General features: G+C 39.1%; 1 protein-coding gene across 2 annotated transcripts in view; it reads left to right on the top strand.

Moving 5' to 3' along the window:
* Nucleotides 1–15,516, top strand: part of usp45 (ubiquitin specific peptidase 45) — a 130,723-nt gene that overhangs the window by 99,426 nt on the left and 15,781 nt on the right. For both annotated transcript variants that reach the window (XM_067984776.1, XM_067984777.1), the window contains exons 10-16: nucleotides 3,884–3,965; nucleotides 4,327–4,418; nucleotides 5,767–5,823; nucleotides 6,496–6,666; nucleotides 10,080–10,770; nucleotides 12,298–12,395; nucleotides 13,527–13,613. In XM_067984776.1, the coding sequence (XP_067840877.1) occupies nucleotides 3,884–3,965; nucleotides 4,327–4,418; nucleotides 5,767–5,823; nucleotides 6,496–6,666; nucleotides 10,080–10,770; nucleotides 12,298–12,395; nucleotides 13,527–13,613 (1,278 nt within the window). The remainder of the gene's footprint in view (nucleotides 1–3,883; nucleotides 3,966–4,326; nucleotides 4,419–5,766; nucleotides 5,824–6,495; nucleotides 6,667–10,079; nucleotides 10,771–12,297; nucleotides 12,396–13,526; nucleotides 13,614–15,516) is intronic.

The raw sequence follows: 15,516 nt of genomic DNA, 5'->3' as shown, positions 1-15,516 counted from the left end.
AGGGCCCCAAAAAATGGAGTCAGGTTTGAGTGGTAGTTATGTGAATGCATAAAGTATTGAAAACAAAATTGAAGAGTTAGAAGCATTAATAACTATGGAAGGATATGATATAGTAGCTATTATGTGGCTGTGACTTAGGTTATCGCAAGACTGGAAACGTAATATTTCTGGTTATAACATTTTCCGTTGAGATAGGAATGAGCAAAAAGGGGATGGAGTGGCAGTGTTTGTGAAGGATTCTGTCACAAAACGTAGGGATGTACTGGGGGGGGGGGTTACAGAATCCATATAGAGAGAATTCAAAAATAGGAAGGGAAATGGTTCCGTTCTCAGTGTGCATTACAGGCTAACAGTCAGTGGAGATGAGATAGAGAGGATCAGCAGACAGTTCAGAGAGATATGCAGAGCAATAATATTGGATGATTGTAACTATCCCAAGATAGACTGGAATAAAGGTATTGCATGTTTCTAGTCCAACAAGGAAAGAACCATTGCTTGATTTAGTTCTGGGAAATGAAGTGAACAATTGGGACAAAGTGACTACAGCATAGTTCATTTCAATGTGGGAATAGAAAAAGAGATAAAGATAAGGTTGTTGGACTAGAAAAAGGCAAAGTTCAGTGAGATAACAATAACAACGACTTGCTTTTATATAACACTTTTTAATATTAAAAAAAAAAGCCCCAAGGCTCTTCATATAGATGTAATAAAAAAATGGATGCTGAGCCAAAGAAGGAGCTATTAGGAGAGGTAAACAGAAACTTGGTCAAAGAGGTGGGATTTAAGGAGGTTCTGAAAGGTGGAGAGACAGAGGGGTTTGTCCCAAATTAACTGTTCCAATACAGCTACAACACTAGCACCTACCCAACAATGTGAAAAATTGCCCAGGTATGTCCTGTCCACAAAAAGGAGGACAAATCCAATCTGGCCAATTACCACCCCATCAGTCTACTCTCAATCATCAGCAAAGTGATGGAAGGTGTCGTCGACAGTGCTATCAAGTGGCACTTACTCACCAATAACCTGCTCACCGATGCTCAGTTTGGGTTCCGCCAGGACCACTCTGCTCCAGACCTCATTATAGCCTTGGTCCAATCATGGACAAAAGAGCTGAATTCCAGAGATGAGGTAAGAGTGACTGCCCTTGACACCGAGGCAGCATTTGACCGAGTGTGGCACCAAGGAGCACTCGTAAAATTGAAGTCAGTGGGAATCAAGGGAAAACTCTCCAGTGGCTGGAATCATACCTAGCACAAAGGAAGATGGTAGTGGTTGTTGGAAGCCAATCATCTCAGCCCCAGGACATTGCTGCAGGAGTTCCTCAGGGCAGTGTCCTAGGCCCAACCATCTTCAGCTGATTCATCAATGACCTTCCTTCCATCATAAGGTCAGAAATGGGGATGTTCGCTGATGATTGCTGTGTTCAGTTCCATTCACAACCCCTCAGATAATAAAGCAGTTCATACCCACATGCAGCAAGACCTGGACAACATCCAGGCTTGGGCTGATAAGTAGCAAGTAACATTCGTGCCAGGCAATGACCATCTCCAACAAGAGAGAGTCTAACCACCTCCCCTTGACATTCAACGGCATTACCATCGCCGAATCCCCCACCATCAACATCCTGGGGGTCACCATTGACCAGAAACTTAACTGGACCAGCCAAACACATACTGTGGCTACAAGAGCAGGTCAGAGGCTGGGTATTCTGCGGCGAGTGACTCACCTCCTGACTCCCCAAAGCCTTTCCACCATTGACAAGGCACAAGTCAGGAGTGTGATGGAATACTCTCCACTTGCCTGGATGAGTGCAGCTCCAACAGCACTCAAGAAGCTCGACACCATCCAGGACAAAGCAGCCCGCTTGATTGGCACCCCATCCACCACCCAAACATTCACTCCCTTCACCACCGGCACATCGTGGCTTCAGTGTGTACCTTCTACAGGATGCACTGCAGCAACTCACCAAGGCTTCTTCGACAGCACCTCCCAAACCCACGACCTCTACCACCTAGAAGGACGAGGGCAGCAGTTATATGGGAAAAACACCACCTGCACGTTCCCCTCCGAGTCACACAACATCCTGACTTGGAAATGTATCACCGTTCCTTCATCGTCGCTGGGTCAAAATCCTGGAACTCCCTAACAGCACTGTGGGAGAACCTTCACCACACGGACTGCAGCGGTTCAAGAAGGCAGCTCACCACCACCTTCTCGAGGGCAATTAGGGATGGGCAATAAATGCTGGTCTAGCCAGCGACACCCACATCCCATGTACGAATAAAAAAAAATGGGCAGAAAAGTTAGCAAACCTGTCGAGATCAATGATGGAAATCTTCAAATATAAGATGGATACAGTACAGGATATATTCCTATAAGGTAAAAAGGAAGTGCATAAAAGAACTTTTATGGATAAGTAAAGAGATTAAAACCAAATTGAATCTTAAAAAAGACATATTATAAAATTAGGCTAATAATACTAAAGATAATTAGGAGGGATATAGAAACAGTAGTGAGAAGGAGAAAAGGGAGATTAGAAGTTCTAAAAGGGGATATGAAAAAAGGTTAGTAGATAATTAGAGGGGAAATGGTAAGGGATTTTGTAAGCATATAGAATTTTAAGAGTAGTTAGAGATGATAAGACTACTCATGGATCGGGGAGTCATAATTATGGAGGGTGAAGATAATATACTTTACACTGGTTTTTATCTATGATGGCGAAAGTGAGAATGTAGGTGTACTAGAGGAGGCAATGCAACAATTGTTAGAGATACCTGAAAAAAGGAATTGATTCTGAAACAAATGAGCAGAACTCGAGGTGGGCCTTGATGGTATGCATCATGGAGGAATGATGTGGAGATGCCGGTGATGGACTGGGGTTGACAATTGTAAACAATTTTACAACACCAAGTTATAGTCCAGCAATTTTATTTTAAATTCACAAGCTTTCGGAGATTTTCTCCTTCCTCAGGCAAATGTTTCAGGATCTCCTTGAAGCCTACGCATTTATACATATTGAACAATACATGGTGTTTACAGACTGCCCCTGCAACTGCCCGTTGCCAAGGCAATCACCGTGTTCAGACAGAGAGGTGTCATCTGCAGCACCCCCGAATACACATTCAACAAAAAAACAAACAGGGAAAAAAAACAGAGAAAAAAAAAACACAGAGAGAGGCAGAAACATCCGGAAGGCAGATGGAGGAAGTATTTGGTTAAATTTCAGAGGAGTATATTGCCCTCATCCTTCTGGAGAATACGATCTTACAATTCTATATTTTCTAATGGTTGCACCTCACTTCTGATTAGTTTGAGTAACAGATGTAATAACAGCTAGTCACTCAGGATTGGTTATTTTTATAAGTCCTCAGTAGTTTCTCATTGGCAGTTTTCTAACCGCTTACCTTGCTTTTAATTCTCCCCTTCACATTTTGCTATCTTTTTTCCAACTGTATTAACCTGCTTGCTTATCTTATGGTTGTCAGTTCTGATGAAGGGTACGCACCAGAAAGGCAGATGTCTTAAAACCAACAAAAACCTTCCCTTGATCTTCTATCTTTGGACTAGAGCTGTGAATTGATAAAAAAAATACATTGTATAGAAGATGTTTCATGGGGGATAAGGAGTTAGAGCATTCTAACCATCAGTGTGGAATCTAAGTAAATTTGGTTGTAAGAAAACTGTGCATTCTATACTGTGATACTGACTCCAATTTTTGTAGCTTGTGTATTTTGGTTTTGTAGTTCATATGCCTTACATACAGGTGCCTCAGACTACATAAAGCATCATGATTTATCAAATATTCTGAGCAATGCTAATAGTTTGTAGCCTGTAAAATATAAGTTCTATACTCATAGGTGCTATGTCTTATTTTATGATGCAGCGCATACAGAGTGCTATCTTGAAAGCCTTCAACAGCCCAACAGTTAAAACTGCTGATGAGGAGACTAAACGAAAAGTAAAAGGTAAAGATTTATATATGGCTCAAAGGCGCCATCTAGTGCATTTATAGTAGTTTAAACTTGGCAAGCTGAATCTTATAGTTGAAATAAAACCATTACATGCTTATTGCATTGAGTGGGGTTGATTTTTTAAAAAATCACAATTGTTAACCGTTACATATTTGAACAATTAATGCTAATGAATCATTTAGTTTTTATCTACAATGTTGCTTTTGAGGATGTGCCATCTAGAAATAATGGTGCAGTATACAGAAAGCATGCTTTGAAGTGAGGAGAAACATCAAGAAATATGTTTATAGGAGAAGCTGTGAATGTCATTGTTAAAAGTGCAAATATTTAACTCCTAAATATGATGATGTTACAGTATATGGCAGAGAAGGTGTGAAGATGAATTTTATCGACCAGATTTTTGTTGGAGAGCTGACTAATACCATCATGTGTGAGGAGTGCTCACATGTGAGTATTTACTTAGTTGCATGACTTTGTTGTAAAAGAATAAAACTGTGACTCAAACTTCTTTCCATCTGTATCCACCAATCATGATCAAAAGTAGGCTACAACCAACATTATGATGTGCAAAATACAGAATTGCTCAGTAATATTTTTTGTAAAGGAGCCTTTCTATACCCATACATGAATTATATGGTGATGATCCTCTCTTGAAATGCTTTCACATCCTTTTGTCCTTCATTTAAACATCTACTGTAGATGCAATTTCATTGGGACAGGCTGTAGAAGAGAGAGCTACAGCACCACCTAGAATGAAGAATGTCAATTAGCAAGCAGCCCCCAGGACCAGAGAAGTATAGCAGGGAATTGCCTGCAATAATATAAGCCAAAGAATTCCAAAGGACATGGAAGGGGCATCTTAAGAAGATAAAAAGTGTGAAAATGAGGGAGAGCGATGTCTGCTTGAAAATTCCCCAATGTGGGATAAAACCTATTTTTTAATTTACAGTTTCATTCACAATTTATGCTGTTTTTAACACATTTCTATTTTGAAATATTGTACAAGAACAAATTCTTTTGAAAATGTAAGTTTTATAAGTCTTGGAGCTGAAAGAAATGTAACATCAGAAAATATCTTACACACTAATTTCTTGAAAATGAGCAATATCTGATGCAATTGAATCTAGACTAAAATATCACAATCTCTTCATATTAATTTGAACTAATATCTTTTTACAAGGACATAAATGTGGTGAAAGTTGGCACTTCAGTATATAATGAGGTACTTCATGCTCGGGAAACAAATTATGCCTCGTCATAAATGTATATAATACAGTGCCTGGGATTTTCTGTAAACTTATTTTCTGATTAACCTGCAATAATAATGTTGCAGAAGAGAATAATAGGCTTTTGTAGATATCCTTCATCATTGCACCAAAAGTATGGAACACCACTGAAATTGGCAAGAAAACCTGGAACTTCACAGTGTTTATTCTTAAAATAAGGACTGATACCAAAGGCTGCAACCTAATTTGGGATGTTCTGGTTATGTTTCTAGAAGTACAGATGCTTTGTTCTCATAGTTTACGGTGTATTCTGACCCCCAGAAACAGATTACAACAATGCAGATTATTCTATCTTATCCATTATTCTTTATATTGCGTGACTTTCTTATTGACGAGTGGTAATCTATATGTGGGGAAAAAATGAATTTTATTTTCTCTTTAAATTTGATGTTTCAACTACATTTCAGATTTTTTTATAATTAACTAAAGATAATTATTTCTGCATTATGAGCTGAGATTTTCAGTACTATTATCAATTGTATATGATCTTTGAAATTATCTTATTTTAGATTTCAACTGTTAAAGAGCCATTTATTGACCTTTCACTTCCCATTGTTGAAGAAAGGGTAAGAAAAATATTTTTATTTTGTTCTTGTGTGCAAAATAAATGAAGATTTTAACATCGGCATTTTTTTACCTCTTTATGTGTAGTTTGTAATAGAAACAAGTGAGCAAAATTGTATAACTCAAAAGCAACCTAGTAATATTCCTGACTTTCCAATGGTATTCCAGGTCATAACATAACAGAACAGGTTTTCAGACTTGTACAGGTTGGTCAAACCAATTCTGCCTCCCATAGTAGACATAGTTTTGACTTGATGGATAATCCTGCCTCCAAAGGCATAAGTGGAAACCCTCTTTTCTAGTCTAAGTCAGAGGTGGCACCACCACCTCATTTACTGCGCGGCTGCTATTGTCTAGTTTTGCCAGCTTGATCAGTGGGTTTTCCTGACTTGTGGAATAAACTAGATTACCCCCCCCCGCCCAGTTCTCCATTGTAAATGGTGTATTTTCCTGTAATTAGTGACCTGGCTAATGTAAATTGAATGTCAGTATGTGACAAATTCTATATTGAGCTTTAAGCCCACTGAATTAACATATAATTTTAAGGTTTTTAAAAAAATACTTAGTGGTTAATGTTCACATAGTAATAATTATATACATTTGAAATATGTTATTTTGTTGCTTTTGCAGTACAAGAAATATTATGTAAATGTTTTTCTTTTATAATTGGTAAGGCGGCCAAACCAGTGCCCTTAGGGAGAATGAATAAACATCAGAACGCAAAAGATGCAGAAATTGAGGAAAATATCTTGGCTTCAAGTAAACAGGACATATGTGCTACATCTACTACCCCAATTCAATATAAACCAAAGAATTCTAAGAAACCAACTTTAACAAAGTACATGGTAAGGGTATGCATTTGTTTTTTTATTGTTGAGAGAATAAACTGCCACTATACTTGACAAGACCGTAGTATTTGGCCCTCTATTAAATGATTTAATGTTTTAATATTTTCATTTCTGAGCTCCTTAAATAGAACATATTAATGGGAAGTTATTTAAGGATAGATTTAACAAACTGGTGCTCCCGGTGCAGAGTTTCATGTGTCATGAGCGCATTTCAGGAATTCAGGCACAGATCGGCAGCCTGCAGTATTTTCCTTGTATTAAAATGAATGCATAGGAAATCCTGCAGGATGTGCTTACCTCTACACTCCAATCCCTGATATGTGCCCCTAGTGTGTGAATCTTCATGTCAGATAGGCAAATTCATAATACTTACCCTTTGGTATCTTAACAAATCTGTTAGTCTGAGGTTATCTGAGATCCAGGCCATGGGCCAAATTCTTTTGACCAAGCCTGTGAAGCTTCTGCCAGTTCCATCCTTTGTATGTGCAAAGCTGACTTAAACCGCTTGTATTTCCCAGACTGGATTCTGACCAAACAGGGCGCAGTCTTTATCAGACCTCCAGGCCCAAGAATTTTTGAAGTATTGCCGCTTCCGGGTTTTTAGGTTGCAGGGCAGAGGAAAGATTGTGAGAGCCTTTCGTGTTTTGTTACGCGTTGTGGTGGGGGGGGGCAATCTCACATTTTTGTATGGAGGGTCTAGCTTTGTGGACGAGGGAGTCTTGCCTTTATATTTATAGGGTTCTTGTTTTTTTGTGCATAGGTGCTTTTTGTGTGTATAGGGGTCTCACTTTTAGGGATCTGGTACTATTGCGTAATTGTATGCAGCCCAGCCACTGATTTTGATGTGTTTCTGGCCCCCCCCTCCAAAAGGTTGGGCCTTCCTAGGTTCGTTCATCAAAATTTAATCAATTACAAGGACATAACATGGAGCATTTTTTTTAAAAAAAGGTTCCCTATTTTGTGCTCTTTATGTTTTACAAATTTAATGGTTATGAGATAAAGATTTCTCTGCTGAATTTTACAAAGCCTAACTCCCTGAACTGAATCCTGTTCTGATGAGGCTCCTCAACAACAATAACTTGTATTTATATAGCTCCTTTAACATAGAAAAAATGTTCCAAGGCACTTCACAGAGGCGTAAGTAAAAAGTGAAAACCAGCTGAACAAGGAGATATTAGAAGGGGTGACGAAGAGTAGGTTTTAAGGAGAGTCTTGAAGGAGGACGGGGAGGTGAAGGGGTTGAGGGAAGGAATTCCAGAGTGTGGAATTGCCAATTGTAGAGATGTGTAGAGATGCCAATTGTGGGTGAAGGGAGGACTGGATGCACAAGAGGCCAGAGTCAAAGGAACAGAGAATTTGGGAGTGGGGGGTTATAGGGCTGGAGGAAGTTACAGAGCTAGGGAGGGGTGAGACTATGGAGGGATTTGAACACAAGGATGAGAATTTTAAATTTGAGGCATTGGTGGACCGGGAGCCAGTGTAGTTGGTGAGCACAGGGAAGACGGGTGAGCGGGACTTGGTGCGGGAGAGGATAAAGGTAGCAGAGTTTTGGATGAGCTGAAGTTTATGGAGGGTAGTGGATGAGAGGCCAGCCAGAAGAGCATTGGAATAGTCGAAGGTGATAAAGGTATGGGTTTCAGCAGCATATGGGCTGGGGCAAGACTAGATGTGGACGATGTTACGGAGGTGGAAGTAGGTGGTCTTTGTGTTGGAGAGGATATGGGGTCGGAAATTCAGCTTGGGGTTAAATCGGACGCCTGGATTGCAAACAGTTTGATTCAGCCTGAGATGGTAGATAGGGGGAAACTCTTTCCACTGGCTGGAGGGTCGGTAACCAGAGGACACAGATTTAAGATAATTGGCAAAAAATCCAGGGGGAAGATAGGAGAATTTTTTTTTTACTTGGAGGGTTGTTGTGATCTGGAATGCATTGCCTGAAAGGGTGGTGGAAGCAGATTCAGTAGTAGCTTTCAAAAGGATATATACCCAAAAAGGAGAAATTTGCAGAGCTATGGGGAGAGAGCAGGGGAGTGGGATTAATTGGTAGCTCTTTCAGAGAAACATAGAAAATAGGAGCAGGAGCAGGAGTAGGCCATTCGGCCCTTCGAGCCTGGTCCACCATTCAATATGATCATGGCTGATCCTCTCTCTCAATACCATATTCCCGCTCTCTCCCCATACCCCTTGATGCCTTTTGTGTCTAGAAATCTATCTAGCTCCTTCTTAAATATATTCAGTGACTTGGCCTCCACAGCCTTCTGTGGTAGAGAATTCCACAGGTTCACCACCCTCTGAGTGAAGAAATTTCTCCTCATCTCAGTCCTAAATGTCCTACCCTGTATCCTGAGACTGTGACTCCTCGTTCTGGACACCCCAGCCAGGGGAAACATCCTCCCTGCATCCAGTCTGTCTAGCCATGTCAGAATTTTATGTGTTTCAATGAGATCCCCTCTGATTCTTCTAAACTCGAGTGAATACAGGCCGAGTCGACCCAATCTCTCCTCATACGACAGTCCTGCCATCCCAGGAATCAGTCTGGTGAACCTTCGCTGCACTCCCTCTATGGCAAGTATATCCTTTCTTAGGTAAGGAGACCAAAACTGCACACAACACTCCAGGTGTGGTCTCACCAAGGCCCTGTACAACTGCAGTAAGAGAGGCGACACATACACGAAGGGCCGAATGGCCTCCTTCTGTGCTGTATGATTCTATGACAATGGCTTAACTCTCCCTCGTGTTTAGCTGGAGGAAAGTGTGGCTAATCTAAGACTGGATGATGGACCAGTCTCCACCAAATACTGGAGATAGCCAGCCTCCCTTAATCCTTCAGATTGGGCATATTCACTTTAATACATCATAAAGAACACAAATGTTTGGAAAATAAGACCAAGTGGATTTTCTGAAAGCTGTGAGGTGCCTGATATTTGTGCTTTTAACAAACAGCATTGCTGATGATGTTCATTCAGAGATTTGCCCATGATCTGTAGATCAATATGAATGACATGTAGTGGCTTTATGGAAGCATAAATCAAACTCACTAGGAAGCCATCAACAAAGAAGTAATCCTGAAGTGGCTATTTTTATTTCAAGGTAGATAGGCCTGGTTAATACCAATTTCTGCATGCATGTGAAGACATTGAGGTGCATGTTTGACCCAGTGAAAAACCCTTTTAACAGGTGGTCTCAAATACAGGCTACTCTGACTCAGTAAACTTAAGTGTGTGATATGACCAGTCATAATTTATCTCACTAGCAAAAAGATCACCCTATAATTTTAATTTCCTGCTATTCTTTATAATGATGTGTATGGGTAGAAGGAACCTGCAAACTTTCTGTCCTAACTGCAAGAATTTCCACAGGGTAAGGCATTGATATAATAAGCTAACATACCTTTATTATCATACTTTTAGCAGAGTCATGTGAACAAACAAAGGATGAAGGGAATGAAGAGATCAACAGATGATGATGAGAGGAATTGGCGAGCTTCTGAAGAACAAAGTAATGGACACCGAGAGGAGGAGAGTAACCTGACACTTCGTTGCCCTAATCTAGTGGAAACCAATAACCTTAGTCAGTCAGAAGGTAGTGATAAAGATGGGAATCAGTCAGATGGAAGCAATGATGCAGACAGTGAAACATCAGAATGTGAGAACCCTTCAAAACCAGTGGAATCCATGAGTTGCAACACCGATTCCAATCTTGATTTGACAACTGTCAACCACAAACTGTTGAACAGTAATTTAGTGCAACCTAAACATACAGACTTTAATTGTAATGATTCTATTTCCAGTGCAGTATCAAAACTCAGCCTTGGCAGTACCAAAAATGAAAGTCTAATTATTGATTCTGTTTATGAGGAACAGACAGACTGTGTTTCATTCTGCATTCAAGACACAAAAGAAAGATCTGTAGTTTCAAAGAACACAGTTGCAGCATTTCAAACACTGTCCCAGAGCTACAGAGCCAGACCCAAGGAATGTTCTCTCCAGTCCTGTCTTAGCCAGTTTACATCTGTAGATCTCCTAATGGGTAACAACAAGCTATTGTGTGAAAAATGTACAGAGAAAAGACAAAAACAACACAAGAAATCACATTCAGCAGGTAGGTAAAGTATAGGTGTCAGAACTACTCTAAAATCTATAAGTTGTGTATAGAAGTCCATTGGAGGATGTATGTTGCATAGTACTTGCCATGGAGCAGTGGACACATGTTCATATGCAATAACGCAAATAACAGCCTGCTAGTTTTAAAAAAAAAAAAAATTCTGAATGCGAGCATCACTAACAAGGCTGTCATTTATTGTCCATCCCTAGTTGCCCTTGAAAAGATGGTGGTGGGCCGCCTTCTTGATGATCCCATTGCATCTGCTACCCTTGTCCTAGTTGGTGAAGGTCGCGGGTTTAGGAGGTGCTGCGGAAGAAGCCTTGGCGGGTTGCTGCAGTGCATCCTGTAGATAGTACACACTGCAGCCACAGTACAGAGAGATTGGATGTTTAAACTAGTGGATGGGAGTTGGTGGAAACGAAAAGTAGAGGTCATATTTTTACACATTTTTAGTAACCTTCTCAATAATGGCATCAGCAAGCTTCCTGCCATCCATATCCAACGGGGAAGGTTGCATGGGATGTTCACATGGGAGGTTCTCTCCTCTTAAATGACTGTCCACTTACTGTTGATATACTGGAAAAATGTCTTACTTTGTCTCTCTCTGCCACTTTGACTACATTTTTAACATGTTTCTTCATGTTCCTATATTCATCCCAATGAGCCCCTTCCTCTTGCTCCTTGCAGGATTTGAAGAGGTCATTTTTTTCTCTTAATTTCACTTCTGATTACTTAATCCATTTAGTGGCCACTTTTATTTAGTCTCCGCTTGCTGATCCTAGGTATGTATTCATCCTGCATGTTCAGCATTTAAATCTGTTCCATTTGTCCTCTATTGAAAAGCTGTTGAGTAACACTGCCCCATCACTTTGAAATCAATTTGCTTAAACTGTTCTCTTAGCCCTTTTAAATTATAAATCTGGTTCCTGGGTTGAAGACTGCTTTTTTTTTTCAAAAGGTGTAGTTTAATTAGAGACAAAGCCTAATAGCAAATTAGCTTAATATTTTTAAATCTGTCCAATCCGTGTATCAAATAGAAGCCAAAGTGATTAATGAAAGCATTTCAGAAAATGTACTTTTACAAGTCTGATTGTCCAAACAGTGAGTTCCACATTTTTTAAAACCGGAACATATGGGAGAAGTGTCGACCAGAAGTTACACATTTCCCAGAGTAATTGCATCAACAAACTGTGCCATGGTGTAGTAAGATAGTAGGATGGCAGTTTGTGTCTGCAGAGCTTTTATCGTTTTCTCCTATTTCCTCCTCCCTCAAGCAGCAAGGTAGTTACTTTTTCAGTTATGAGGGAGGGAAGGACGACAAATATAAAGAGATGAATGATATATTAAATATGAAACCAAGATATGAATCTTATGAATGAGTTACTGAACGATCTATATAAATTATACCTGGAAGCTGCTTCTAGTAAATCCTTCACTATTCAGCTATCTGAACAGAGTAAATCTTGCTTCCTCATGTTTAAGATTTTTGCATTTTATTTTGCGAATAACCTTTTGTTTTAATAGAGAAGAAATCAGAACATATGTACACAAATGCTCGGAAGCAAATGCTGATCTCCACTGTCCCACCTATACTAAATCTTCACCTTAAAAGATTCCACCAGGTAAGTCTCAACAGGGTGTCAGCAGGAACCTATTTATTCGTGCTATTTTCCCCCTTAATCATTTTAGGTAAACAGTTCATAAGGAAACTGTTGTCTTTAGATTTTGTGAAATTTCTGACTTTTCCTCTTACATAAATTTATTTAAGCATATTTTCAAATTTTTGTTCAGTAAATGGACTGTTAGTCTAGAAATGTATATTTTAATAGAATCTTTAATATTTTCAAAAAAGGTTTGAGAAAGTTGGTGGTGTTGGATTTTTAAGCTCAAAACAATGAAGTATGACCTTTGCAATTAAAGGTTTCAAATTAAACTCCTCCCACTAATCATAACAAAAATTGAATCAAAATTTTACAGCGCAGGAGGAGGTCTTTCGGTCTATCGCACCTGCACTGGCTCTCCAAGAACTATTCATTTAGTCCCATTCCCCTGTCCTTTCTTCATACCCTTTTTAAAAAAAACAACATTTCTTTTTGAAATATTTTATCCACTTCCATTTAAAAGGTATTATGGATTCTGCTTCCACCTCTGTAGGGTATTCCATGCCCTAACAACCTTCTGCTTAAAAAAAAAAGTTCTCCTAACTTCTCCCTTCATTCTTTTGTTGATGATCTTAAAATTACTCTCTCTAGTTACCAACTTTCTGACCAATGGAAATAGTTATTTTTTTCAATTTACTTAATCATAACCTCATAATTTTGAATACATCTATAAGATCTCCTCAGCCTTCTTTGTTCTAATGAACTCCAGTTTCTCTAGCCTCTCCTCATATCTAAAGCCTCTCATCCTTAGAATTATCTTAGTGAATCTCTTCTGCACCTTCTCCATGGTCTTGATATCCTTCCTCAAGTAAGATGCCCAAAACTGGACACACTATTCTACTGCATGCTAATCAATGATTTATATAGATTTCACATTACTTCCTTGTTTTTGTACTGTGTGCCCCATTATAAAACCTAGGATCCTGTATGCTTTTGTTTTGATAGTTTTATCAACTTGACCTCCCACTTTTTCAGATTTATTTAAAGTAAGTAAGGAAGTAGTTTTTAAAAAATGCCGTATTGCAGTTGCAATCCCACAGGAATGTAAATGTAAGTTTCTATTATTTTAAAATAACTTGTGTTCCTCCTCAGGCAGGTTTGAGTTTGCGGAAAGTTAATAGGCACGTGGATTTCCCTTTAGTGCTGGATCTGGCACCATTCTGTTCATCCAACTGCAAGGTATGTTTGTTGCATAAAAACTACATTGAGTATATTTTTCACTAATCATTTTACAATCATTCAGAAGCACTCTTGTTAAGCAATAAGTTCTGTACAAAGGAATGCTGTACAAATCTACATGTATTTGTGATTATGTTTACAAGATGTTGAAAAGAAAAAAAATTACATTTATATAATGTCTCGTCATATGTCTCAGAAATGTCCCAAAGTATATAACATACAGTGAATTGCTTTGAAGTGCAATCACTATTATGTAGGTGAATGCAGCTGCACAAATAATGTTATTGACTAGTGTGTAGTTTAGTTTTAATTACTTTTTATATTTCATTATACAAATGTGGTTTAATTGTTATGTAGTCACTGTGGTTGTAAAATTTGACATTTGTTGACCAGTTTGTTAAACTCATTTAAAATTTGTTAACAACTGTCTGATAACTTATGGAAAATAGTCACTAAATTAATCTACAAATTTTATTTGTGCTGTATATTGTTGCCACAAATCACAAAATTTATCTGAAATCATTTGATGACAGAAAGCTAATCAACAAAAGATCAACTTCACAATCCAGAAATATAGTTTGTCAAATGAAGTCAATAAATATGAAAAAAAACTAACAACAACTTCATGTAAATGGAGCCAGTTAAAAGGTTCTGAATCAATTTGCTATTAATTGCTGAGAACCTCTTTTTGGTTGACTCCAAATGAAAGTTAAACACAAGAATTTATGACCTATGAAAATAAAAAATTATGGGGTGGAAATTGCCTAGCCCCAGTCTGCCGGTGCGAACTGGGCGGAGGGAGCGATCCTCAGGCCTCATCTAAATATTTAGGGTGAGCTGCCGGCACCTGTCAGGCCTCCATAGGCAGCTTGCCTGATGGAAGATTTCGAGCTGCCTGCTTCACCAGCAGCGACCCTTAGGTAAGTCCTGGGGGGGCTGGGGGGAATGTAACAGATTCAGACGTGACACAATTGGTAATCAATGTCTCATTCATTAATAGTCAAATCAAACATCAAATATTTAGACAACAAAGATCAAAACAATATTATCCTGTTGATCCGTGGGCAGAGGTCGTAATTAAAGATAAAGGGAGGGGCTACCAAATCTAGAGCCCCCTGGATGTCCAGAAGCATTCAGGGTAAGGTAAGGCAGAAAAAGAAAGCCTATGATAGACACTGGGAACTCAATACTATGGAAAGCTTAGAGAAGTATACAAAGTGCAGGGGTGAAGTTAAAAAGGAAATTAGGAAAGCAAAGAGAGGGCATGAAAAAATATTAGCAGGTAAAATCAGAGAAAACGTAAAGATGCCTTATAAATACATTAAGAGCAAGAGAATAACTAAGGAAAGAGTAGGGCCTATTAGAGACCAAAAAGGTAAACTATGTGTGGAGGCAGAAGATGTGGGTATGGTTCTTAATGAATACTTTGTATCTGTCCTCACAAAGGAGAGGGATGATAAAGGGATTGAAGGTAAAGAAGAGGAGTGTGAAATATTGGAAGGGATAAACATAGTGAGAGAGGAAGTATTAAGAGGATTAGCATCTTTGAAAGTGGATATATCACCAGGGCGGGATGAAATGTATCTCAGGCTGTTAAAAAAAAAGCCAGGGAGGAAATAGCGGAGGCTTTAACAATCATTTTCCAAACTTCTCTGGAATATTGGCATAGTGCCGGAGGATTGGAGGACTGCTAATGTTGTACCGTTATTTAAAAAGGGAGCGAAGGATAGACCAAGTAATTACAGGTCAGTCAGCCTAACCTCAAGTGGTGGGCAAATAATTGGAATCAATTCTGAGGGACAAGATAAACTGTCACTTAGAAAGGCACGGACTAATCAAGGACAGTCAGCACGGATTTGTTAAGGGGAGGTCGTGTCTGACTAACTTGATTGAATCTTTCGAG

The sequence above is a fragment of the Heptranchias perlo genome, chromosome 5, assembly GCF_035084215.1.
Source record: "Heptranchias perlo isolate sHepPer1 chromosome 5, sHepPer1.hap1, whole genome shotgun sequence".
Classification (NCBI taxonomy): domain Eukaryota; kingdom Metazoa; phylum Chordata; class Chondrichthyes; order Hexanchiformes; family Hexanchidae; genus Heptranchias; species Heptranchias perlo.
The sequence above is the reverse complement of the archived record's forward strand: the minus strand, read 5'-3'. Positions and strand labels throughout refer to the sequence as shown.